The sequence below is a fragment of the Myxine glutinosa genome, chromosome 1 (assembly GCF_964187855.1).
Source record: "Myxine glutinosa chromosome 1, kmMyxGlut1.1, whole genome shotgun sequence".
Classification (NCBI taxonomy): Eukaryota; Metazoa; Chordata; class Myxini; order Myxiniformes; family Myxinidae; genus Myxine; species Myxine glutinosa.
The window spans coordinates 138119927-138144770 of record NC_136261.1 but is presented as its reverse complement, the minus strand read 5'-3'; the positions used below and the strand labels follow the sequence as shown (position 1 = coordinate 138144770).

General features: G+C 49.7%; 1 protein-coding gene across 1 annotated transcript in view; it reads right to left on the bottom strand.

Moving 5' to 3' along the window:
- Positions 1-24844, bottom strand: part of LOC137428900 (neurotactin-like) — a 106076-nt gene that overhangs the window by 17207 nt on the left and 64025 nt on the right. The window contains 6 exon segments of the mRNA XM_068118797.2: positions 2149-2207; positions 4492-4679; positions 6172-6368; positions 6479-6586; positions 15673-15837; positions 15840-16367. Coding sequence (XP_067974898.2) covers positions 2149-2207; positions 4492-4679; positions 6172-6368; positions 6479-6586; positions 15673-15837; positions 15840-16326 — 1204 coding nt within the window. The 5' untranslated portion in view covers positions 16327-16367.

Sequence of the window (24844 nt, the reverse complement as noted above, 5' to 3'; positions counted from 1 at the left end):
TTTACACAAAAATGGTGCAAAAACAGATCCTTGCAACTACAGACCAATCAACCTGCTCCCAATAATCAGCAAGGTCATGGAATCGATCATCACTTCTGACATTAAATCCTTCCTCTTTTCCAATGGCTTGATCTCTGATCATCAATTTGGATTCAGACCAGGCCACACCACTCTGGACATGCTGCTTCTGCTGTCTCAACAATGGATGGAGTTCCTCAACGCCAGACAGGAAATCAGAGCCGTCTCCCTTGACATATCTCATGTCTTTGATATGGTCTGGCAACCCGCCCTGCTCACTAAACTCTCCTCTTATGGTATACATGGAAACCTCCACACATGGCTTGTGGACTTCCTCTCCTGTCATAATCAACATGTGGCTCCAAATGGAATTCTCTCATCTACCCTTCTTGTCGAGGCTGGAGTTCCTCAGGGCAGTGTTCTGGGCCTTGTGCTTTTTCTGGTCTTCATTAATGATCTCTCCGACTTTCTGGAAAATCCTCTATCTTTTTGCTGACGACTCCACCCTCTGCCCCTCCATATCTGATCACTCAGATCGGCAGGCAGCAGCCTTTTCACTCTCTGCAGATCTGGATGAAATCACAAACTAGTCATACAAGTGTAACATGTCTTTCAAACCTGACAAATCTCACTCACTATGTCTCTCCGAAAAACCATCTGGAAAACCCTCCCATCTTCTTTCTTAACAATCCTCTCCAAGAAGTTCTGTCATTCAAGCTTTTGGGTCTCACTATCTGCCATGATCTTTCTTGGGAAAACCACATTTCCAAGCTGGCTTCCAAAGCCAGCTGCCAACAGAGCATCCTCTGTTGTGCGAAGTCCTTCCTCGGCACTACTGAGCTCCTCACCACATACAAGGCTTTCTTCTACAGCTTGGAGTCGTGCTTTCACCTCTGGGCTGGTGCTCCTGCCTCACACCCAGCTCGGCTTCATGCAGTAGAAAATCAGCTTTCAGAATCATTGGTATTTTCCCACGATGAAGCTGTTTCTGAGGGCCTTTCACTCTCTCACCGCAGGCAGGTTGGTGGTCTTTCTGTCTTTTACTGACTCCTCTTTGGCTTTGCACCCCCTGCTCTGTCTGTGCTCTGTCCGCCAAATATTCCTGCAGTATGCACAAGATCTGTCAAAATCAAGATTCCATGCTCACCTTCACTCTTTCATACCTCTTTTCTCCCACCTCTGGAACAAATTCCCACACACTCTTCAATCCCACTCCTCCCTCCAGGTCTTCAAAACAGCTGTTCACCACCATCTTATATCTTTCCCCATCCAAAGCCTTGATCTTTTCTACCCCCGTTAATCCACCTCAAACCTACCTCCTTCAAATTCCTTGTTTTCTTTCCTGAAAGTCCCTGTAGTGTCCATTTTGTTTATCCAATGTACCCCACCACAGCCCTCTCTCTTCCACAGATCTCCTGATGTCCCTTTTCCCTATTACTGTTGTACTTCCCTCTCTCTCTCTCTCCCTCGTCTCTCCCGCTCCCTTTATTATATGTTCTATGTGTTAGCTCTCATACGAGCCTTGACTTAGTATACCAAAAAAAATCGAAATCTCGAGTAGATATTAATAACAAGAAATTTAACTCACTGTTCCAATACTTATGGAAGGCACTGTCGATAGGTATATAGACAGATGTAAAAAACACACAGGGAAGATTAAAAATAATATCCACCTTAAAATTTACCATTAAACCACCCCTAAATGGCTTCAGCCATGGCATAAGTTACATTTGTTATTTTATTATTCAACTTGATAAACTACTGATTTTGTGACATGAAAGCAGAAATGCACCAACATTTATTGTTCTACTTCAATTTCCAACTCTAATTTAATTTTTTTAAATGTATAACTTTTTCAAAAACTTTAAGTGAACACTCAACTTTTTTTCTCCTCCTACATGAGGTCACAAACCTGCGATTAACCTCCCTCATAACAAAAGTACCAATTGTATGTTGTTGGATCTGTAGAAGGTAGTAATGAAACAAATATTTTTTATTTTTTTTCCAGATTTTCATTGCACAGGAGATTACTTTGTATCCATAATACATTTATTTTGTGATATGGAATACAAATATAATCTTTTGTGATATGGAATACAAATAAAAGCACACATCTTTAATAATTATTACCTGCAACCTTTTTTTTTAGGTCTTCAATTGTCCACGTGTCCAGGTTATGATATTGATTTCTACAGAAAACAAACAGGGATTAACTAACATATTAAACCATGACAACAAGATGATGTTATCTATACAAATCAAAGGACGGTGGCTAACTGTGTCTCTTTCCGTTTCCCATTTCCTCTCTCACTGCTTCACATGGTCATCAAACTTCATCGGTGTGATTAACAGTCTTACAATTCTACTTATGACATCTAAATTTCCCATCACGCGGTGGTGGTGTCATCATCATTGTCACTCCTCCTCCTACTCATACACCCCGCCCCTTCCATCTCTTCCTCCCACTTCTCCTCTCTCAACTCATCACATCCTGTCCCATGCTCTCAACTGTCCTTTTGGGTATATCAGTCTCGTAGATAGCGATTCCAGCACCATTCCATCATAGGATTGTTGTTGGTGTTCTATCGCCCACCTGCCCAACCAAATGGCATAACTATCAAATGACCACCCATCCTTGATGGGTATATCAGCCAACTGAATGAATGAATGAATGAATGATCGTTTTAAGGCCATTTTCCCCGCTAGAGCGGGGGTTAGCCTTGCGGGCCTCACGACAATCATGGTTCCCTGTTTGAGGCAATGTTTTTATGGCCGGATGCCCTTCCTGACGCCAACCCTTAATTGCCTCTTACCATGTGCAGGGATACAGTGTACCTATTCTAAACCGGGGTACACACCGGGATCATTCATCCCAGCAAGCTGGTACTCAATTTGCCGACCTCAGAAGGATGACAGGCTGAGTCAACCCCCCTGGTGTTAATTCAGCGATCGACCGGGATTTGAACCCAGGATCCTCGGATCCCAAGCAGGCACCCTAACCGCTAAGCCAACACCAGGCTCAATATATCAACACCAACTAGTGGAGAATAATCTTGGCACAGAAAAACGTCACAAATGTATGTAGATGCATGCAGTATTTCTGCAATGCAGACTCACAAGAGGCTGAAATTGTTCACACTTCTTCAGAAGGAGATCTATTAAATTGTTTAAATTGAGTTATTATAGGAAATGGAAAGCCGTTGCAAAACTAAATGTCACAACAGGTCTTCATTTATAATTTGTACTTTTTGTTCAAAACAATCATATCAGGCTGAAATCCTGCAGAATGGAATACTGGTTTCTGTATAGGATAGTGATTGTGTTGGCAAACGATAGACCCCGGTGAGAAGAAATAAGATCTCCAACATTTGGGTCTGTCACACATACTTCCCCACAGCAGTAAAATACTCTTTATAAACTTTTAGTTGATGGAATCCATTGCATTTTCATCGACTGTCATACAGGGCTTACCTTTATAACATAGAAGTTTTGCCATTAAATATGACAAATAGATCAAATGTCACAAATTACAGCAGTGGTAATGCTTCAAAAATGCTTGTGCTAATGAAGGTTAGAACTAATTTTTTTGTTTGTTGCTATCACTTCCAATTTATCACAGACAGTAACTAGAACGACACTCGGTAGAGAGCATACCTCCACCAGGCTGAACAGCTTACATTTTGTATACCACTGATAGGTCAAGATCTCAATCAGACATGAACCAAAATCCATTCGGCTTGTTCGCGTGACATACCCAGCTCATCCACCAAGTTTCGTCCGAATTTGTCCACAACCTTTTGAGACGTCATGCTATATAATCGGTTTTAGCACTTTCAAGCAATGGTGGAGAATCTCTTTAAAATTCTCGTATCTGTATCCGGATCTTCACCAAAATTCAATCAATTCTTCCTTGTCACACACCCAACCTGTCCAACAAGTTTTGGCCGAAATCTTCCATAACTTTTTCTGATATCGTGTTATATATTGTTTTTGGCCCCATCTCTCAATGGTGAAGAATCACTTTAAAAATTATCAGATCCAGATCCGGATATTCACCAAAATCTAATCATTTCGGCGTTGTCACATATCGAATCTCTCCACCAAATTTCGTCCGAACCTGTCCACAACGTCTTGAGATATTTTGTTAACAAACAGACAAACAAACAGACAGGGTTGAAAACATAACCTGCATCCACCTTCGGTGCGGAGGTAATAATCCTGTTTATTATTTTCTCATTGTGATGCAGATGTAGTAAAAAAGGCAAGTGCTAAAAACATTTCTCAATATTGAAATGTAACTCGACTGAAGCTGTTTGCATGTTATGCACATACTGTTACAACATGTTATATTATGTTTGTTTATAACATTGATGTTATCAAATTACAAAACATCAGCTTAATGGTAATAAAGATAGTGGGATGTAATGTTTCATATTGAAGAAAAAGCAACACAATTAAATGTATTATCCTCACCTCATCCCCAGGTCCTGTTCCACGTTACCTATAAAAATTGGAATGTCGGCTATACTGACATTTGCTGTTTTGCTTGACAAGACAAAATTGTCCCATACTGCAAGAAACATTGGCTTCTCATCCATCGGAATCATCAATTTAGCTGCAGCGCCAACATATTTTTCCTGAAGGTCTCCAAAAGGGGCTGCCTGCAAAAGTGGAGTGCATAACTCATTGATATTACTCGTAAAAAGAACCAACACAAGATCTACAAGAAAGTTAGAACATGCAGAAAGCCATTGGCTTATCAAACTGTTCTGCATCTAATCCAATTAATCGACTGTTTTATTTTATATTTTGTTTGTTTATCTTTAATATTTTGCTTATCTTCCATGTAAGTAACCCCATGCTTCTCATTAACATTAAACATCCAGCTCCATTTTCAATTAAATTGCATGTCCCTTTTAATTTTTAGGCAAGTATTTAGCCTGGATACAAAGTGAACAGCAGACTGGAACAAACAAAAAAAAAAGGTTGGATATTTAACATTCATGACATAAATGCAAATTAGAGAGCAGTCTTTACATCGGCAACTGAAGGTCATCATGCTCCGTGATACAGCGCTCCATGTGGGAACAGCACCAAGAAGAGGCATTTCTTTCTGATTTCATCCCAAATGGAAATAGATCCTTGATGAAAAACCTATGGTGTGAGCTCACTATGATGTGATCTATTCCTATACTTCAGCCTATTTTACAAGATTATACTTTTATATTACTTTGGTCGGATTACAAAACAAAATCTTATGCATTTGTATACTCTCATGTATTGTTTTTGTGCCAAATTTGAACAAAATCGGTCCATGCATGTCTGAGAAATTGCTGGGGACATGTTTCAGTAACAAAATGGCCCCCAGTCGGCCATCTTGGATCTGATCTAGAAAAGAAATGACATGCATATGTAACCCATCATTCATTATCTGTGTGCCAAATTTGAACAAGATCGGTAAATGCATGTTTGAGAAATGGTTGAGGACGTGGTCACTATCAGATTTTTTTTTACAACTAAAATGGCCGCTAGTCTACGAGTCGGCCATATTTGATCAGATCACAAAATAAAGTGAGATGCATGTGTATGCCATCATGTACTGTGCTTGTGCCAAGTTTGAATGAAATCGGACCATGCATGTTCAAGAAATGTTTATGGGCACGTTTAAGGAACAAAATGGCCGTCAGTCCGCCATTTTGGATCTGATCTCAAAAGAAAATGATGGGCATATGTAAGCCATCATTCAGTATCCGTTTGCCAAGTTTAAACAAGATTGGTAAACGCATGTCGGAGAAATGGTTGAGGACGTGTTCAACATGGGGTTTATACTACTGGAATGGCCGCCAGTCTGCCATCCTTGATTGAATCACAAACCAAAATGATGTGCATATATTCTTCACCAACATCATGTGTTGTCTTTTTGCCAAGTTTTAATAGAAACGGTCAATACATGTCCAAGATATGGCTTGACGCATACACGCACGAGACCTGAATCATACGGCCCCTTTTCAGACTAAGTCCAACGGGGGCTAAAGAATACGATAACCTGAAGCAGATATTGCAAGAGTTTCGAAGCACCCTTTTCCATTTTGTTGTTGTAAAGTCAAAAGAAAAAAACTGTGACATAAGTAGTACAATATGACTCTTACACACCTTCAGCAACTTTTCAGTTGACAACCTTTGCAAACAGTCTAAGTCATCACATGATGTATTTTGAAAAATGGATGCCTGCTGTTTCTCTGCTTCCTTCAAATTAGTGAAGGCAGGGAAGGAAGAGCCCGTGAAAATGGCAGCAGAAAACAGTCCCTCCGCCAGTGGGGACAACATCAATGCACTAATAGAGATGGCTCCTGCAAATAAAGTGCTGGGAATGAGCAGGAGCAATTCAAAATTGCACTTCCCAATTGTAAACAACAACAAAAAAGCAACAATTAAAGGCAAGTGGAAATAAACACTGTACCTGCTTCATGTCCGAAAAGGGTGACCCTTTTAGGATCTCCTCCAAAGTGCTCAATATTGTCCCTCACCCACTTCAGTGCTGCAATTTGATCCAAGAAGCCATAGTTTCCTGCAAGTCAATACAAGGAAAATGGTAATCAACACTACGATGTCAATTCATGCTGTACACATCATCATCATCAAACCATTTACTTCCTTCGACAAGCAAGTCCAAGTTAACGGTTCAACTAACTTTATATTGTGACGGACACAAAAGCCCACTGGCGTGGTGACATCATTCCACGCACCAAGTGGGCGGTGGCCACGCCCGAGGGGTAGGCGTGGCCTCAGGATATACACCGGGCGACCAGCCCGGAAGTGTTACAGTGTAGTCTTACAATAAAGACGTTCATATGTTACCGCTTGTCCGCTTCCTCCTTGCTCACAAGCAGCGCGCGTAACGCCGCGCTTTACTGGTGACCCTCGACGTTGGATCTGCCGTAGCGATCCTTCCGAACACGACGCCATTGCAATGGCCAACGACAAGTCAATGGCGATTAAACTTCCCGAATTTTGGGAGGCCCAGGCCGAGGTCTGGTTCGTTCAAGCCGAAGCCCAATTTCAGCTTCGGCGCCTCACCAACGACGACCTGCGCTACTGCCATGTCGTCGCCTCCCTCGGGCCCGGCACGGCCGCTCGAGTTGTGTCCGTCCTTCGCCACCCACCGGACGGCCACAAGTACGAGGCACTCAAGCGGCTACTCCTAGCCACGTTCAGCCTCACGGACGACGCACGGGCCGACCGCCTCCTGGATCTCCCCGAGCTCGGTGAGACGTGCCCGTCGGTCCGAATGGACCATATGCTGTCACTGTTGGGCGACGAAGCCCCCGGTTCGCTATTCCGGGCGCTTTTCCGTCGCCAACTTCCAGCGCAGGTTCGCCTCGCGTTGGCCGGGACCGGGCTAACGGAACCCCGAGCATTGGCGGCCGAGGCGGACAAGTACTTCGCCGCTTCGGACACGCGGGCGAGCGTTGGCGTGGCCGTCACGGCCTTCGACGCTGCTGTTCCACAGCATCATCTTCTACAGCACGCTGAGTTTCAGCAGCATGCTGATACGCACCTCGTGAACGCCGCCACGCCCCGCCCACCGCCGCGGCGAAAACCGCCACCGCGGGGAAACCCGTCGACTCCACCGGCCTGGCGGAGCCAGCCGCGCTCCTCCAGCTCCACCACCTGGTGCTGGTTCCACGCCAAGTTCGGCCACGAAGCTCGGCGGTGTCATCCGCCGTGCTCCTTCAACGGGTCGGGAAACGCCCGGGCCGGCGCTCAATTGTGGCGATGAGCGCCGGCCGTTCGAGCAGCCTGCTGTTCATAACGGACACCTTCTCCGGGCACCGTTACCTGTGTGACACGGGAGCACAGGTGAGTGTCATTCCCGCCGGCACGTCAGACAAGCACGCCGCGGGTGGGGGCCCCGCGCTGCTTGCCGCGAACGGGACGCCCATCCGTACGTACGGAAAACGCTGCCTCTCTCTGCGGTTTGGAGGGCAGGTTTTCCGATGGACGTTCGTCACCGCCGACGTGCCCATGGCACTGCTTGGCGCGGACTTCCTGTGCGCTAATGGGCTCCTGGTCGACGTCAAGCGCAGACGGCTTGTCCAGGCCGAGACGTTCAGCTCGCTCGCATGTGTGTTGCCCAGCTCAACGAGCGGCTTGCCAAGCGGCTTGCCGAACGATTCGGTTCCGGCCACGTTGGTCTGTACGCTTCCGGCAGCGGACGCATTCACCCGCCTCCTCGCCGGCTTCCCGGCCCTCACGCGGCCCACCTTCTCGGCGGGGGCCGTCAAGCACGGGGTGGCCCATCACATCCCCACCGTCGGGCCACCGGTCTACGCCCGGGCACGCCGCCTCGAGCCGACGAAGCTGGCGGTGGCAAAAGCGGAGTTCGCTACCCTGGAGCGACTCGGCATCGTTCGGCGCTCAGAGAGCGCTTGGGCGTCGCCGCTGCACATCGTGCCGAAGCCCGGCGGGGGATGGCGACCATGCGGGGACTATCGCCGTCCAAATGACGCCACGACTCCCGACCGCTACCCCGTCCCCCACATTCAGGACTTTTCCGCCCGTTTGGCGGGCAGGTCCTTCTTCTCGAAGGTGGACCTCATACGCGGCTACCATCAGGTCCCCGTCAGGCCGGAGGACGTCCCGAAGACGGCGGTCATCACGCCATTCGGACTCTTCGAGTTCCTGCGCATGCCCTTCGGTCTGAAGAATGCGGCTCAGGCGTTCCAGCGACTGATGGACAGCGTCCTGCGCGACTTGGATTTTGTCTACGTCTACCTGGACGATATCCTCGTCGCCAGCGCGTCCCGCGAAGAGCACCTACGCCACCTCCGCACGCTCTTCGAACGCCTGGGCCAGCATGGCCTGATTGTGAACCCCGCAAAGTGCCGGTTCGGCGCCGCCACAATCGATTTTCTGGGGCACCGTGTCACCAGGCACGGAGCCGTCCCCCTGCCGGCCAAGGTGGAGGCGGTGAAGGGGTTTCCGCGCCCCCGCACGATCAGAGGGCTGCAGGAGTTCCTGGGCATGGTTACCTTTTACCATCGGTTCCTGCCCCGTATCGCCCAGCTCCTGCGCCCCCTGCACGAAGCTCTCCGAGTTAAGCCGGGCAAAGGCGACGTTACCTGGACCGAGCAGATGGACACGGCGTTCACGGGCGCGAAGCTCGCCTTGGCTAACGCCACCATGCTCGCGCACCCGGCGCCCGATGCACCGATCGCCCTCACCACCGATGCCTCGGACTACGCGGTGGGCGCGGTGCACGAGCAATGGGTGCGTGGAGCTTGGCAACCGCTGGCGTTCTTTAGCCGGCAGCTTCGCCCGCCCGAACGCCGTTACAGTACCTTCGACCGCGAGTTGCTCGGACTTCACTTGGCGGTCAGGCACTTCCGCCATCTGCTCGAGGGCCGGGCGTTCACTGCCTTCGTCGACCACAAGCCGCTGATCTTCGCGATGGGCAAGGTCACCGAGCCGTGGTCGGCCCGGCAGCAGCGTCACCTCTCGGCCGTGTCCGAGTACACGACGGACATCCAGCACGTCGCGGGGAAGGACAACCCGGTGGCGGATTGCCTTTCCCGGGCCGTCGCCCACGCAGTCCACCTCGGCATCGACTATGCCCGGATGGCAGCGGACCAGGCCGCTGACCCCGACGTCCAGGCCTTGCGGACCGCCGTCACGGGCCTCCGCGTCACCGAGGTGCCGTTCGACGGCGCGGGCGCGGCCCTCTTGTGCGACGTCTCCCTCGGGCGTCCTCGCCCCATTGTGCCCGCGGGCTGGCAGCGCCAGGTGTTTGACGCCATCCACGGCCTGTCCCACCCGGGCGCGAGGGCCTCCCAAAGGCTGATCGCCGACAAGTTCGTCTGGCATGGCCTCCGGAAGGCCGTCCGCTGCTGGGCCAGGACATGCCTCGCGTGCCAGCGCGCCAAGGTGCACTGGCACACCCAGGCCCCGTTGGCCCCGTTCACGGTGCCGGAACGCCGGTTTGACCACGTCCACGTGGACCTGGTGGGACCTCTGCCCCCCTCGCGGGGTTTCACCCACGTCCTCACCATGGTGGACCGCACCACCCGGTGGCCGGAGGCCGTGCCCTTGGCGTCGACAACGGCGGCCGATGTCGCGCAGGCTTTCATCGCCACCTGGGTCGCCCGGTTCGGCGCCCCCTCAGACATCTCATCCGACCGCGGCCCCCAGTTCACCTCGGAGCTCTGGGGGGCGGTTGCGCAGGGGCTCGGGGTCCGGCTGCACCGAACCACGGCCTACCACCCCCAGGCTAACGGCCTGTGTGAGCGATTTCACCGCTCATTGAAGGCCGCGCTCCGGGCCACCCTCCGCGACGGCGGCTGGGTCGACAGGCTCCCCTGGGTCCTGCTGGGCCTCCGGACGGCGCCCAAGGAGGACCTGCGCGCATCCGCGGCGGAGTTGGTCTTCGGGCAACCGCTGCGGGTGCCGGGCGAGTTCCTCCCCGACTCCACGGCACCATGGTCCGCGGCACAGCAGCGCTCCGCTCTGCAAGAGACCGCCCAGAGGTTCGCCCCGGTGCCAACGGCATGCCACGGGCACCCACCGACGCACGTCGCCCCGGAGCTTCGCACGGCGGAGTACGTCTTCGTCCGCCACGATGCCCATCGGACACCACTGCGGCCCCCGTACGACGGGCCTTTCCGCGTGCTGGAGACCGGGGCGAAGCACTTCACCTTGGACATCGGCGGTACTCCTGACCGCGTTTCGGTAGACCGCCTCATGCCGGCCCACCTCGATGTGGACCATCCACCGCCAGTGGCCCGACCCCCACGTCGGGGCCGCCCTCCTGCGGGCGGACCCCCGGCACCGCCCAGCCCCGCCGCCACGGCGCCCCCCGGTCCTGCACCCATCCCAGGGGCAGCCAGGGGCATCCCACCTGGTATCCCTGCACCCCAGACGCCGCCGATCGCCAGGGGGCGCTTCGGCCGGGTCATTCGTCTGCCCCGCAAACTGGCCCTCCAGGTGCGCGGGAATTCTGGGGGGGCGCGTGTGGCGGACACAAAAGCCCACTGGCGTGGTGACATCATTCCACGCACCAAGTGGGCGGTGGCCACGCCCGAGGGGTAGGCGTGGCCTCAGGATATACACCGGGCGACCAGCCCGGAAGTGTTACAGTGTAGTCTTCCAATAAAGACGTTCATATGTTACCGCTTGTCCGCTTCCTCCTTGCTCACAAGCAGCGCGCGTAACGCCGCGCTTTAATATATTGGTTAGAGGGGTATTTCAATTATTGCCACTGATGCTACTTGTAAGAATGGCAGTTGAATCCACTTTTGCTGTGGAGTCGATTTTGCTTGATGTGCAGAGATGCCTTTTCCTGAGTCTATATTCACTTTTAGTCCATTCAACTCAACTCATGAAAAAAAAAACGATCATTCATATTTCTATAGTCCATTCAACTCATCACACAAAGATACGCAATTTGGTGTCTGTCTGTCTGTCTGATGATTTTTTGACCGTGATACATTCCATTGTTATACTTATCCAATCTCAACAAAACTTGACAGGGTGACTAAGGGTTACACAATGAAGGTTGTAGCACATTCATTTGCCCCCCTCCCCAAGGAGGTTTTCTCCCCCGAGTGGGTTTTCCCCACCATTGCCGTCAATGGAGTTGCATGTTGAGGTGTATATCCGTATTATGTTAGCTTTATCGTGGCGTTTTTCCAAGGCCGCTTAAAATAACAAAACTAACGATAATATTTATAGCATGATTAATATTAATAGCATAAAATGTTAAGCATAATTATTATAGCATAATATAATTATGGCATAATTATTATAGCATAATTATTATAGCATAATTAACTAATTATATATATATTAGCATTATTATAGCATATTAGCATCATTAATTAATTATAATTATTATAGCATAATTATTATAGCAATACTATTAATAGCATGATTAATATTAATAGCATAATTAATTATTATAGCATAATTAATTAATTATAGCCGGCGAAGCCGGTGTTGTGAATGAATGCGTACGTATTATGTTGAAAAGCCAGATTTTGCTGGATCCCTTGAGAATTTCGAAGCTTTGACGCATCAAATCTCTCCATGGAGGCCGCCATCTTGCGGATGCAGAAGTATGCATAACAAATTGAAAAAAGTTCAATAGGAGTTTGTTTCACCCGTCTTTTTTTGATTCACAATCTTATGCACCTCTAATTTGTAATTAAAATACTTTAAGACCAACCTCGGCCCGCACGGGCCTGGCTATCTTCAACGAAAATCGTCACCAAACACCGGAACCAATGAGATTCGAGCAAATTGAAAAAATATTTCAAAAACCAAATCACTCAATGGAGGCCGCCATCTTCCGGATGCGGAAGAATGCATTAAAAAAATTGCGAAAAAGTTCAATAGGAGTTTGTTTCACCCGTTTTTGTTTGATTCACAATCTTATGCACCTCTAATTTGTAATTAAAATACTTTAAGACCAACCTCGTTCCCCAGGCCCACATGGGCCCTGGTTATCTTCAATGAAAATCATCACCAAACCGGAACCAATGAGATTCGAGCATTTGAAAAAATATTTTAAAAAAGCTTATTACCACGTTTCGGAGGCTGAAAACGGCGTCAAATATTCTAAAATTGACGAAGAATTATTTTTTTGAAATCTCGCGGCCGTCGGGGATAGTTTTTCACAGCCGGAAATATCCGAAGTTGAGACGGAATTCACCGAATTATTCAAGAAGGAAATTTTATATATTTTAATCTCATCCAGAATGCAAATGGTGTCATTTTGAACTTGGTACGGTACCTACTATACCTACCTACTACCAGCTACCTAACCTACTGATGCCATAGTGATGGGTAAAATAGTGGCAAGGGGCTTTGGCTTCGCCGGCTCATTGCGGCTTTGCAGTCGGGTACTAGTAGCATATTAGCATCATTAATTAATTATAATTATTATAGCATAATTATTATAGCCGGCGAAGCCGGTGTTGTGAATGAACATGTACGTATTATGTTGAAAAGCCAGATTTTGCTGGATCCTTTGAGAATTTTGAAGCTTTGACGCACCAAATCGCTCCATGGAGGCCGCCATCTTGCGGATGCGGAAATATGCCTAAAAAAATTTGAGAAAAAGTTCAATAGGAGTTTGTTTCACCCGTCTTTGTTTGATTCACAATCTTATGCACCTCTAATTTGTAATTAAAATACTTTAAGACCAACCTCGTTCCCCGAGCCCACACGGGCCCTGGTTATCTTCAACGAAAATCGTCACCAATTACCGGAACCAATGAGATTCGAGCATTTGAAAAAATATTTCAAAAAAGCTTATTATCGCGTTTCGGAGGCTGAAAACGGCGTCAAATATTCTAAAATTGACAAAGAATTCTTTTTTAGAAATCTCGCGGCCTTAGGGGATAGTTTTTCACGGCCGGAAATATCCGAAGTTGAGACGGAATTCACCGAATTAATCAAGAAGTAAATTTGATAAATTTTAATCTCATCCAGAATGCAAATGGTGTCATTTTGAACTAGGTACGGTACCTACTACACCTACCTACTACCAACTACCAACTACCTAACCTACTGATGCCATAGGGACGGGTAAAATAGTGGCAAGAGGCTTTGGCTTCATTGGCTCATTGCGGCTTTGCAGTCGGGTCATATTAGCGATAATATTAATAGCATAATTAATATTAATAGCATAAAATGTTAAGTTAGCTTTATCGTGGCGTTTTTCCAAGGCCGCTTCAAATAACAAAACTAACGATAATATTAATAGCATAATATTAATGTTATTACAAAACAATATTAATACCAATAATATCCCACCTCCCCAAGGGATTTTTCCTCCTTGAACAAACGTCGAGTCAACGTTTATAAAAAGCTTATCGTGGCGTTTTCATGGGAGAAACGGCCCAACAGCCTCCATCAGAAGTGAAAATATTATAAACCACAAACACGTTTGATTAGCCTTTTAAACAGTCGATAATGCTGTTTTTAACACTAAATAAAGAAATTTGGAGGAATCCCGACATCTGTGAGTTCGTTTTCCTTACAGAAATGAGCGAAGATCTACTGTACTCCATATACCCCACAAGGGTTGGGGTAATAACATGACCCTTCCTGCCGCCTGCCGCTTCCTGTTTTTCGTAGCGAACTTTTGAAACTCGCTCCTGCGCTCCTTTACCAAGCTGCTAGCTAGCGCCAAGCCAGCCGTTCCTTAACGGTTTTGAATGGAGTGCTTGCTCGAATGCTTAAACTACTTGGCGATCTCTCCACAAGAAACTTGGTAAATGAACACACACCCAATGTTCTTGAGACCCGACCATAGATTGACTGTAAACTATATACCCCAAAAAGGAATGACCCTACCGTAGTCAGCGGGTGTACTAGTATCTAGAAAACTGAGGAAAATATGCCATGGCAAAATACCTCGCCACTATATAATAAGAATGGCTGCACTGTGGTCACATGACCGCATTGTGGTCACAACCTGCAACAAAATCTGGTAACGGGTCGATTGGAAACACATTTAATGCGATATTCGAAGATTAACTTGACACCTCTCATCCATGTCACCCTCCCCACGGTTACATCAGAACGAGACGATTCGTCGTCACACCATCACGGATTGCTTAACCCCAATATGAGGCTGTTCAAAAATTATGTAACGCTATTTTAATTTTTTTTAGTAATTTGTGTAACGTAATGCTTGATTACCATGCGTTCTGACATACGGTGCGTTCGGACGGGCTTGATTAAACCTTTCTATTATTTGACATACGATCAGATTTTTTGGGGTGTCTCATTGTGAATAACACTCGACCCAAACAAAACCAATGGTTTCAGTAATTTGCATAATGTAACGCTTCATTGATCATAAAGATGGATTCACTGGTACATCACTGGAAAGTGATGTCACTTATCCAAAGCTGAGCGTTTGTCTAAAATCAAGATGTGTATGTGTGTGTGAAAGTCATGTATGTGTGTGTGGTGTGTGTGTGTGTGTGTGTGTGTGTGCGTGGATTGTCTTTCAACTCCAGCCACGAGCCTTAGACACTGGAAAAAAAGGCAATGCTGTATAAAAAAACTGGAGATATATAAAGTTACATAACGATCAAATTTACCTGCAACCTTGTACACGATTCAGAAAAAAGGCTGACAAGGATCATAGTTGAAAATACATTTAGGGACACCACTCATGACTACAAGTAGCGGAAAGGTGAAAGGGGCTGGAAATGGAGTCAATAGGAATAAAAGAGAGCAGGGGTGTTTTTTTGGGGGGGTGGGGGGGGGGAGGAGGAGGGTGGGGGGGGGGGGGGAGGAGTGTGTGCGTTTCCACTTTTGTTTTAACCCAAATGTTAGTATTTTGGGGGTTTTTTTTAAAGAAAAATTAATTTATCTGTATGTTGGCTCTAAAATGTATTTTGTATAGACTTTTTTCCATGAGAGCTGCATTTTAAGGCGTCCATGCTATGATGCATCAAAGGTGGCCCAACTTGGGTACACCTCATAAATCTGCAAAATAGGCTTTGACAATCAAAGGCATCAACGTGCAGCATCATCAGGTAGTTTTTGGCAATAAGTTGTTTTCATAAATCACAATAATGTTGATGTAATAATATTGTATTAGCAAAAGTGTATTCAATCAAATTGCTATTTTGTGCTTACCTGAAGTACCTGTTTCGCTCTTTTCACTGAGCTCTTTGAGGGCCAAGAATCCAAAAATGCCCAGTCGGTAGTTAAAACTTACATACACAGTTTGGGTTTCAAAGGCGAGCGAGTCCCAGGGCCTTGCGCCAGGATCTGCACCACTGCCCACCATGAGTGAGCCACGTGAAACCACACCACCACAGGAAGAAGTGCATCCCGACTCATTGTGGGGCTCCAAACATTAATGAAAAGGCATTTTTCTGAGGTTTTAGGTCGTGCGAGTTGGGGGCATGCTGGGCCTTGCTTGGTGGCGAAGTAAGTGTCATTCCACGATACAGGGTATTGCGGGGCAGTCCAACGTGCTGGGTACTGTGCATATGGTACACCTAGAAATGAGTATCCCATAGATGTATGCAAACCACGTATGGACCCACAAGGGACACGAAGGTCAGTGAATGTATACGCAGAGATGCCCGATAAGTAGGCAATTGTGGCAGAAACTAGACAAATCAATATCAGACCTACTGCGATCAAGACGCAACCTCGTACTGACAAGCCTCGCTCAGAGTCCAGTATCATTGAACGAGGGTTTAAACACTCATTTGGATCTCCTTCGGGACCCTCAGACATCAGACATTGTTGCTCTTCATCAGCGACAAACTTCTCAGTCATGTTTGCGACGGGTCGATTTTAACCTTCAACACAGTTTCAAGCTGAAAGAAAGAAAATAAAATGACAGTAGTTAATCACAGTAAGCCTCGAACCCTAGGTCGATCTTGTCACCTTAGTCAAACAATTTTTAGGTGGAACAATTTTATCACAGAAATTGGTCTTTGTCAACATTTTACACATCATCCTTTTGGTCAATGGTCCATTTATCAAGAGTAAGAAATATTTTATCAAGACAGGAGAGTAGCTACTGTCAAAAGCATATGTGGTAACGGGGTTAATAGGAGCAATACGACAAAAACGAACCTACAAATTTTCAGCCAAAGATAAATTGACAAAAAATTTACCAGGCCGGGCATGAAATCCAGAATGCAAAGTCCTAGACCTAACTATTTGGGAAATTAATCAAAACTCCCAAGGCCAACAGGATAGTTTAATTGGTAGCATTCTCAAGCTACTTCATTTGGACTTTATTTTCCGTGAGATAGACGTTAAATAACAAGTGCAGTTTTGTTGCAGAAGAAAAAAGGATTTTTAAACCATCATATCAACAAATTTACAATGACAAGTTTACTACATACTGTAATCTTTACGGTACTTAAATCCAAGGACATCTGAAACAGGTTCACTTTCTCAACATAGTGCTCGGATTAGTGCAACTCACTATTAGCAAGTTGTCAGCTTCTTTTCTTAAGCCGTTAGAACCCATTCCATATATGATATCCAAGCTTGTCGTTTAAGCTTAGAAATCCGATCACATCACTCCAATAAATCACAACAATTCACTGGCTCCCAGTGTACAAACATAACGATTTTAAAATTAATCTGATAACCTTTAAAGCCAAATGCAAATTGGTTCCTGCCAATATTTATGACCAAATCAGACCCCAAACTCCTTTAAGACAACTATGGTGTTGCAATGGGTACCTTCTGCAGGGAGTTCCCTACATGAGTATTCAGACTCTTGGTGATTGAGCATTCTTCAGGTCATGCTCAAACGTGGGGCGTGCCGCCTCCCCACAAAATTCAAGCAGCCTCATAAATTGTTTTTTAAAAGTTTTTTTTTTAGCTTTTTTTGTATACAAAGTTGAGGCTCGTGTAAGAGCTAACACATCAAACACAAAAACAAACAATAAAACAATAAAGGGAGCAGGAGACAAGAGGGGGAAAGAGAGGGGGAAGCACACAAGCACAATAGTAGAGAACAGGGACATTGAGAGATCTGTGGAAGGGAGAGGGCTGGAGGGTGGGAGGGGGGGGGGGGGGAGTACATGGTATAAAACAAATGGACACTACTAGGAATTTCAGGAAAGAAGTGTATCTGGTTTGTAATAACAGGGGTAGAAAAGATCAAGGTTTTGGATGGGGGAAGATAAGAGATGGTGGTGAACAGCTGTTTTAAAGACCTGGAGGGAGGAGTGGGATTGAATAGAGTGAGGGAGTTTGTTCCAGAGGTGGAAAAAAAGAGGCATGAAAGAGTGAAGGTGCGCAGAGAGTCTTGATTTTGGCAGTTTCACCAGAAGAGGGTTGCTGGAAGATCTTGTGCGACCCGTAGGAATATTTGGGGGACAGAGCACAGATAGAGCAGGGGGTGCTCGGCCGGAGAGGAGTCGGTAGAAGACAGAAAGACCACCAACCTGCCTGCGGTGAGTGAGTGAAAGGCCCTCAAAATCAGCTTCATCACGTGAGATTGCAATGATTCTGAAAGCTTTGGATTCAACCGCGTGAAGCCGAGCTAGGTGTGAGGCAGGTGCACCAGCCCAGAGGGAAGAGCAGTATTCCATCAAGGTGCAGATGGAAGCTTTGTATGTCGTGAGGAGCTCAGAAGTTCCCAGAAAGGACTTCGCACGACGGAGGCGTCGGCGAATAGCTGTCCTAAAATCAGCTTTTTGGGTAGTTACTTTTTACATAATTTTACTTTTCTTACCACCAACATTTTGTAAAGCATATTGAAATTCTACTTTAAACTTTGTTGGCTTGTTTCGCATTCTTATCTGAACTGATGGTTCGTGATGCTGGGAACACTGGGCTTAAAACCCCATATATTGTATGTGTAGCCTGTGGGACAAATCATTAGTCCCCGTCAGAGATAATCTATATAATAATAGCGTAAGGACTCGACTTTGTTATCCCTTTTACGCCGCACCCAGTGACCCGATGCCCACGGCACTAATGGATTTACGATCTACGAACCGCGCTCTTTGTTTATCACGTACAGCCATACTCGAAAAATCTGAATTAGCCGACGTTGGGGCCCAAAAGCATCCGATTAACTGCCGATACGACGCCATCTTATTGGCGTCTGCTGGGTGAAGGCGAAGCAAGCCGTCCGCTGATTGGACAGGCGAAGGCGAAAGCAAGCCGTCCACTGAGTGGACAATCCAGAGCATGCATTTGTGCTGGTGTCATCGATCGCGGTGTACGCTAACCTCATCAGGTTAGCGTACACCGCGATAAGAAATTACCATAATTTCTTCCAACCGCGCCCTTTGTTTATCACGTACAGCCATACTCGAAAAATCTGAATTAGTCGACTTTGGGGCCCAAAAGCATCCGATTAACTGCCGATACGACGCCATCGCCGAGTGACGAAAAGTAGGCATAGGCCTAGGCCCTACCTATCCAGTTGTTGTGTTTCCGTTGTGGCCATGATCTCAACAAATGGCATAGGCCATGTGGCGTAGGGTAGGTCATGATCAGCCCCCCTCCCCCTTCGTTTCACCAACTCCTGCATCTGCCACCGTTCATGATTATCAAAGCAGGCTTTACCCTGTTCACGATAAGGTAGAAATCAGTGAGTTGTATACGAAGAGATAAAAGGATGGCATTGACTTCGAGACGGTACGTGATATTTGGCTGCGGCTGGCTGATTCCTATTACGAATCCATTCATTTTTCAAAAGTATATCGTAGCGTTGTCATTTAAGTAGATTGCAATAAATACGTTGTTCATATACGCACTTGAAGGAACTGCGCTCCAACGCGAGTCGAAAGAATTGACGCGACCAAAGACGGAATTCGTCCGAGTTGCTTTATTGAAACAAAACAGCTCAGGTATTCTGACAAGCCCGTTTATCGGGCAGCAATATATATACACATTTATGTCGGGATGTTTGCCCGGCAAAAGCTATACCGGGCATGCCCGGGTGTCAAGGGCGAGCCTTGGAAAGGCGAGTCTGGACCTGCCCGGGCGTGTTTGGCTGCGGCCTGGCAAGTCGAGGCTGGGCGTGCCCGGGCGCTCTGGACGAGCCCTGGAAAGGCGATAGCGGGCATGCCCGGACGCTCTGGGCGAGCCCTGGAAAGGCGATAGCGGGCATGCCCGGGCGCTCTGGGCGAGCCCTGAAAAGGCGATAGCGGGCATGCCCGGATGCTCTGGGCGAGCCCTGGAAAGGCGAGAGCGGGCATGCCCGGGAAAGGCGAGACCGGGCGTGCCCGGGAGGTTCGGGCGTGCCCGGGAACAGTGAGTCCGGGCATGCCCGGGAGAGGCGCGTCTGGCCGTGTTCTGGCCGGTGCAAGGCGATTGTGTGCATCCAGCGGTAACCGCTACACACTCTTCATTCTCATCTTTCTTCCTAACTCTTACTCGGACAAGCAAATCCCCGATGCCATCCATAATGGTACATTCTATCCATACACCACATCCTCCCTTCCGTGGATGTTCCACGGGTTTCGGCTCGTTATATTGGTTCCGCCCCTTTTGGCTTTATAAGCTAGCTGTGCAGGCATATCAGGAGACCACTATTGCTCGGGTCCTCTGCGATAGCTTCCTGGTTGTCGCAGCTGTGCTTGTTTCCGGATGCGAGGCGTCGTCACGAGTGAACGAGTTTTGTTTCTCTGCCGGTGTTTTCGTTTCCTGTATTTTACTGTGTTTGCATTTCTTATAATTTACTTATTGCTTTGATTATTGCTTTGATTATTGCTTGTTTGTCCTGCATTTTCGTTCGTCTTTTTCCCTCCCTGCTTTCCCCCATCTTCCTCCTGTTTGGGGGGCGTTGCCCACCAGACAGGGGGGGAGTCTTGTGCCCCCCTTCGTCTCCCGTCCCTCCCTCCCCCCTCCCCCCCCACCCCGAGTGTTGTCCTCCGCCCCTCCTAGAACCCCGGCATGGCGAGCAGGCGCCATAATTGTGTCCGGTTTCGGTTGATTGATGTGGCTTGCAGTGTGCCGGCCGGAGATAGATTTGGTAGAGATGTATTGTTGGGTGTGCTGGGGTTCAAGGCTGTTGACTTTTTCTGCCTGATCTCCCTCGCCCGTGGCTTCGACGTGTCCTTCCAAACAGGGCAGGGACTTGCCGAGTTCTGGCGCCGGTGGGCTACCGCTCGGTCTGCTGGGAAACTGGCAGACTGGGCGGTCGAGGCTCTCTCAGAAACACAGGAGAGAGTCGTGACCGTCCACCTGTACAACGAAGGCGTGAGTGACTATGATGTCAAGGTTTGGCTCAGTCGATACGCGGACATCCGAGGCCCAGTACGGCTCGTCCGGAACAGCCTCGGCATTTGGACCGGTTCTCGGCAGTTCCGGGTAAAGCTGCGGACGAGGCAGGACGGCACGGCCACCCATATCCCTAATGGAATAATGGTTGGGATGGACCGAGGCCAAGTCTTTTACGCGGGACAGCCGAAATTGTGCCGCCGATGCGGTCAACTTGGCCACTTGATTACTGGGTGTACAGCAAGTATCTGCACCCAGTGTGGCGAGTTGGGACATTTGAGGGAGCGCTGCACCCAAGCGGTGCGGTGCAACCTCTGTGGTGCGCCGGGGCACACTTTCCGCTCCTGCCCGCAGAGTTACGCGAGCAAGATGCGTGCTGCTGCGGGCGGGAGTGGGGGTGTTGCCCAAGGGACAGGGGACGGTGTGCCCCCAGGGACAGGAAAAGGGGACGGTGTGCCTCCAGGGACAGGGAAAGGGGACGGTGTGCCTCCAGGGACTGGGGGGGGTGTTGCCCAAGGGGTGGGGGAGGGGGTTGCTCAAGGGGTGGGGGAGGCGGTTGCCCAAGGGGTGGGGGAGGGGGTTGCTCAAGGGGTGGGGGAGGGGGTTGCCCAAGGGGTGGGGGAGGGGGTTGCCCAAGGGGTGGGGGAGGGGGTTGCCCAAGGGGTGGGGGAGGGGGTTGCCCAAGGGGCTGGGGAGGGGGTTGCCCAAGGGATGGGGGAAGGGGTTGCCCAAGGGGTGGGGGAGGGGGTTGCCCAAGGGGCTGGGGAGGGGGTTGTCCAAGGGGCTGGGGAGGGGGAGGGGGTTGTCCAAGGGGCTGGGGGGGGGGGGTTGTCCAAGGGGCTGGGGGGGGGTTGTCCAAGGGGCTGGGGAGGGGGTTGTCCAAGGGGCTGGGGAGGGGGTTGTCCAAGGGGCTGGGGAGGGGGTTGTCCAAGGGGCTGGGGAGGGGGTTGTCCAAGGGGCTGGGGAGGGGGTTGCCCAAGGGGTGGGGGAGGGGTTTGCCCAAGGGACAGGGGAAGGTATTGCATCTGGGGTCGGGGGGGGGGGGACTAATGTGTTTGTGTGTGTGTCAGCCCCCCGCCCCGTAGAAAGTAAAGGGAGGGAGGTGGAGGGAAAGGAGAACATGGAGGAGGGAGGGTTAGATCAGGACCTGGATGTGGCTTCGCCGGGTGTCGGGCCCACTGCGGTGGGAGGGGAGGATGCACGAGGAATGGTGGCTCCGGTGGCGGGGTCAGAAGAAACATCCTCGGTGCCAGAAGAAACATCCTCGGTGCCAGAAACCCCGCTGCCGGAGGCTGGAAGTGATGGCTCCTCCTCCGGCTATGAGCAAAGTGACCCGGGAGAATGGACCGAGAAGAAGCGTCGGAGGAGGGGCCAGGACAAAGGAAAAGCTCCTCTGGGCAAAGCCCCACAGGGAAAGAACACAAGAACATCAAAGAAGAAAACCCCTGTGGGGCGCAGAGCCCCCCGTGCATCAAGCGACCCATCCAGGCCTGGGGGATCGCCTGCTCGTGGTAGGGGTGGGGCGCAGTCGGGGTTGGCCGCAGCAGGTCTCCGGGGGAGGCCCCAAATGCCGTCTTCCCCTGAACGCTCACGTTCCCGTTCCCCCGTGAGTCGTTCCCCACCCGTTGACCTCACCCCTCCTCCGGGGGCAGCTGTGGCCATGGGCCTCAAGGAGGGTTTGCTCGCGGAGGACTGGTGGCTTTCTTCCCCGGGTGGCGGGCGAGGGGGGGTAATTTATTTGACCCCCGAGCAGGAGGACCTCTCCCTGCTACCCGGGGAGAATGTCTGCATAGATGGGGACTGGCTCCCGGGCACCCTCGTGGCTCCCGGCTGCGGGAAGAACCGCAGGGGGTGGAAGAATGGTAGCTCGTCGCGTCTTGGCAAGGAGGGAGGAGCTTCATAAGTCCTATGACTCCCCTTTCGTGGTTTGCACTAGGGTTGGTGATTAATACACTAACACCTATGAGCTTTAAACTAACGAGTTTAAATGTACGGGGAGTCCGTACCACGGTCCGGAGGATCGCTATTTTTGAAGAACTGCGCAATTTTGAATGGGATGTCTGCCTGTTGCAGGAATGCCATATTCCGCACGGTGAGTATGGATACCTCCGTGCAAATTGGCGGTACGGAGAGTCGTATTGGTCCGGCAGCTACACTAACAGGGCGGCAGGATTAGGGTTCCTTATTAAGAGCCCGAATGTCGAGGTCCTTAGTTTAGAAGAAATTATCCCGGGGCGATTGGCCGTGCTCAGGGTGGTGGTTTCCTCGACCCCACTGACCTTGGTCAATGTGTACGCTCCAACGACGGTGGGAGAAAGAGTGGAGCTCCTGCGCCAGTTGGGGCCCCTCCTCTCCACCTCTGGCCCCGTGATCGTCGGGGGAGATTTTAATATAAGTTTGGACAGGTTGCCCCTGGAGTCATCGGCGCGGGCCCTTAAAGGGCTTGTTCAGGATTTTAGGTTGAGGGACACGGGTGCGGAAAGGAATGAGGTCACCCGGACCGATGCGGCTGGTACCAGTCGGGCTAGGATTGATTACATTCTTTTGACACCAAATTTTGGCGACCCGGACCTGGTACTTCACGCGGTGGCATTTTCAGATCACTGTCGTTTGTCTCTGGGTATTGAATTAAATGGGGTGCGTCCCCGGTGTTTTGGACTCTGGAAGCTTAACTGTCACCTTTTGCAGGATGACAGTTTAGTGCGTGCCTACGTTCGGAAGTATAGGGAGTGGGAAACGGTCAGGTGCCTCTTCCCTACCTCGGCAGCCTGGTGGGAGGAGGTGAAACGTAGGACCATAGGGTTTTTCCGAACGGCCGGGCGAATGAGGGCCGCGGGGAAACGAGAGCGTTTGAAGCGCATGCAGGCGTACCTCCAGCGCCTGCATAAGAAACTTTGCGAAGGGAGGGACGTGTCAGAGAAAATCCGCCGGGTGAAGGGGAGGATTTTTAGCCTCCTCGAAGCCAGGGCGAGGGCCGTCATCTTCCGGAGCAGGGTGCAGGCATTGGAGTGGAACGAAAGGTGTACCAGATTCTTCTTTCAACGATGTGCCAGGCGGAGGGGCGGTTTGGCCCAGGTTAATGTGGGGGGAGGCCGTGTTTCGGATCCGGACCAAATTACCGAAGCAGTGGAGGACTATTACTCCAGGCTTTTTGAAAAACGACCGGTTGACCAAATCCAGATGGCCGACGTTCTCGGCCATCTGAGGAATCTTTTGAGCCCCGAACAGCGGGAGCGGTTGGAGGAGCCGGTGAGCCTGGAGGAATTGACCTCCGCTGTTAGGGATTTGGCCGCGAATAAAACCCCGGGTGACGACGGCCTGCCCGTGGAGTTTTATCGCCGCCTTTGGCACGTCCTTGGCGAGGACTATCTGCAGGTAGTGAGGGAGCTAGCCACCTCTGCGAGGCTTCCAGATTCGATGCGCCGGGGCGTCGTAAACCTCGTGCACAAGAAGGGTGATCGGGAGGATCTGTCCAACTGGCGCCCGATCACTTTGTTGAATGTCGACTACAAAATACTAACAAAGGTGCTGTCTAAGAGGGTGCACGGTGTCATGGTGGACCTCGTGCACCCGGACCAGACTTGTGCTGTTCCGGGACGCAGAGTGTCCGACAGCCTGGGCCTGGTTCGAGAGGCGATCCAGCTAGCGGAGGAGAGAGGCCTCCCACTGAGCATAGTCAGTTTGGACCAGGAGAAGGCTTTCGACAGAGTGTCACATGAATACATGATGGCCGTTTTGGACCGTTTTGGCTTTGGGCCAAATTTGATGCATTGGGTGGACCTGATGTATAGGGACGTTGAAGCCCGTGTTCTGGTCAACGGACACCTCTCGGGAGCCTTCCCAGTCGCTTCTGGGGTCAGGCAGGGCTGCCCAATGTCACCAGTCCTTTTTGTCCTTTGTATTGAACCGTTTGCTTGTGCACTGCGAGCGGACCCATCCTTCCCTGGGTTGTGGATTCCCGGAACCCATGGGGAGCGCCTAAAGGTGAGTCTGTACATGGACGACGTGTCGGTGTTCGTCACCGATGCAGTCGCCATGTGCAGACTGGTGGGTCTCTGCGAGCGTTTTGGGTTGGCCTCCTCTTCTAAAATCA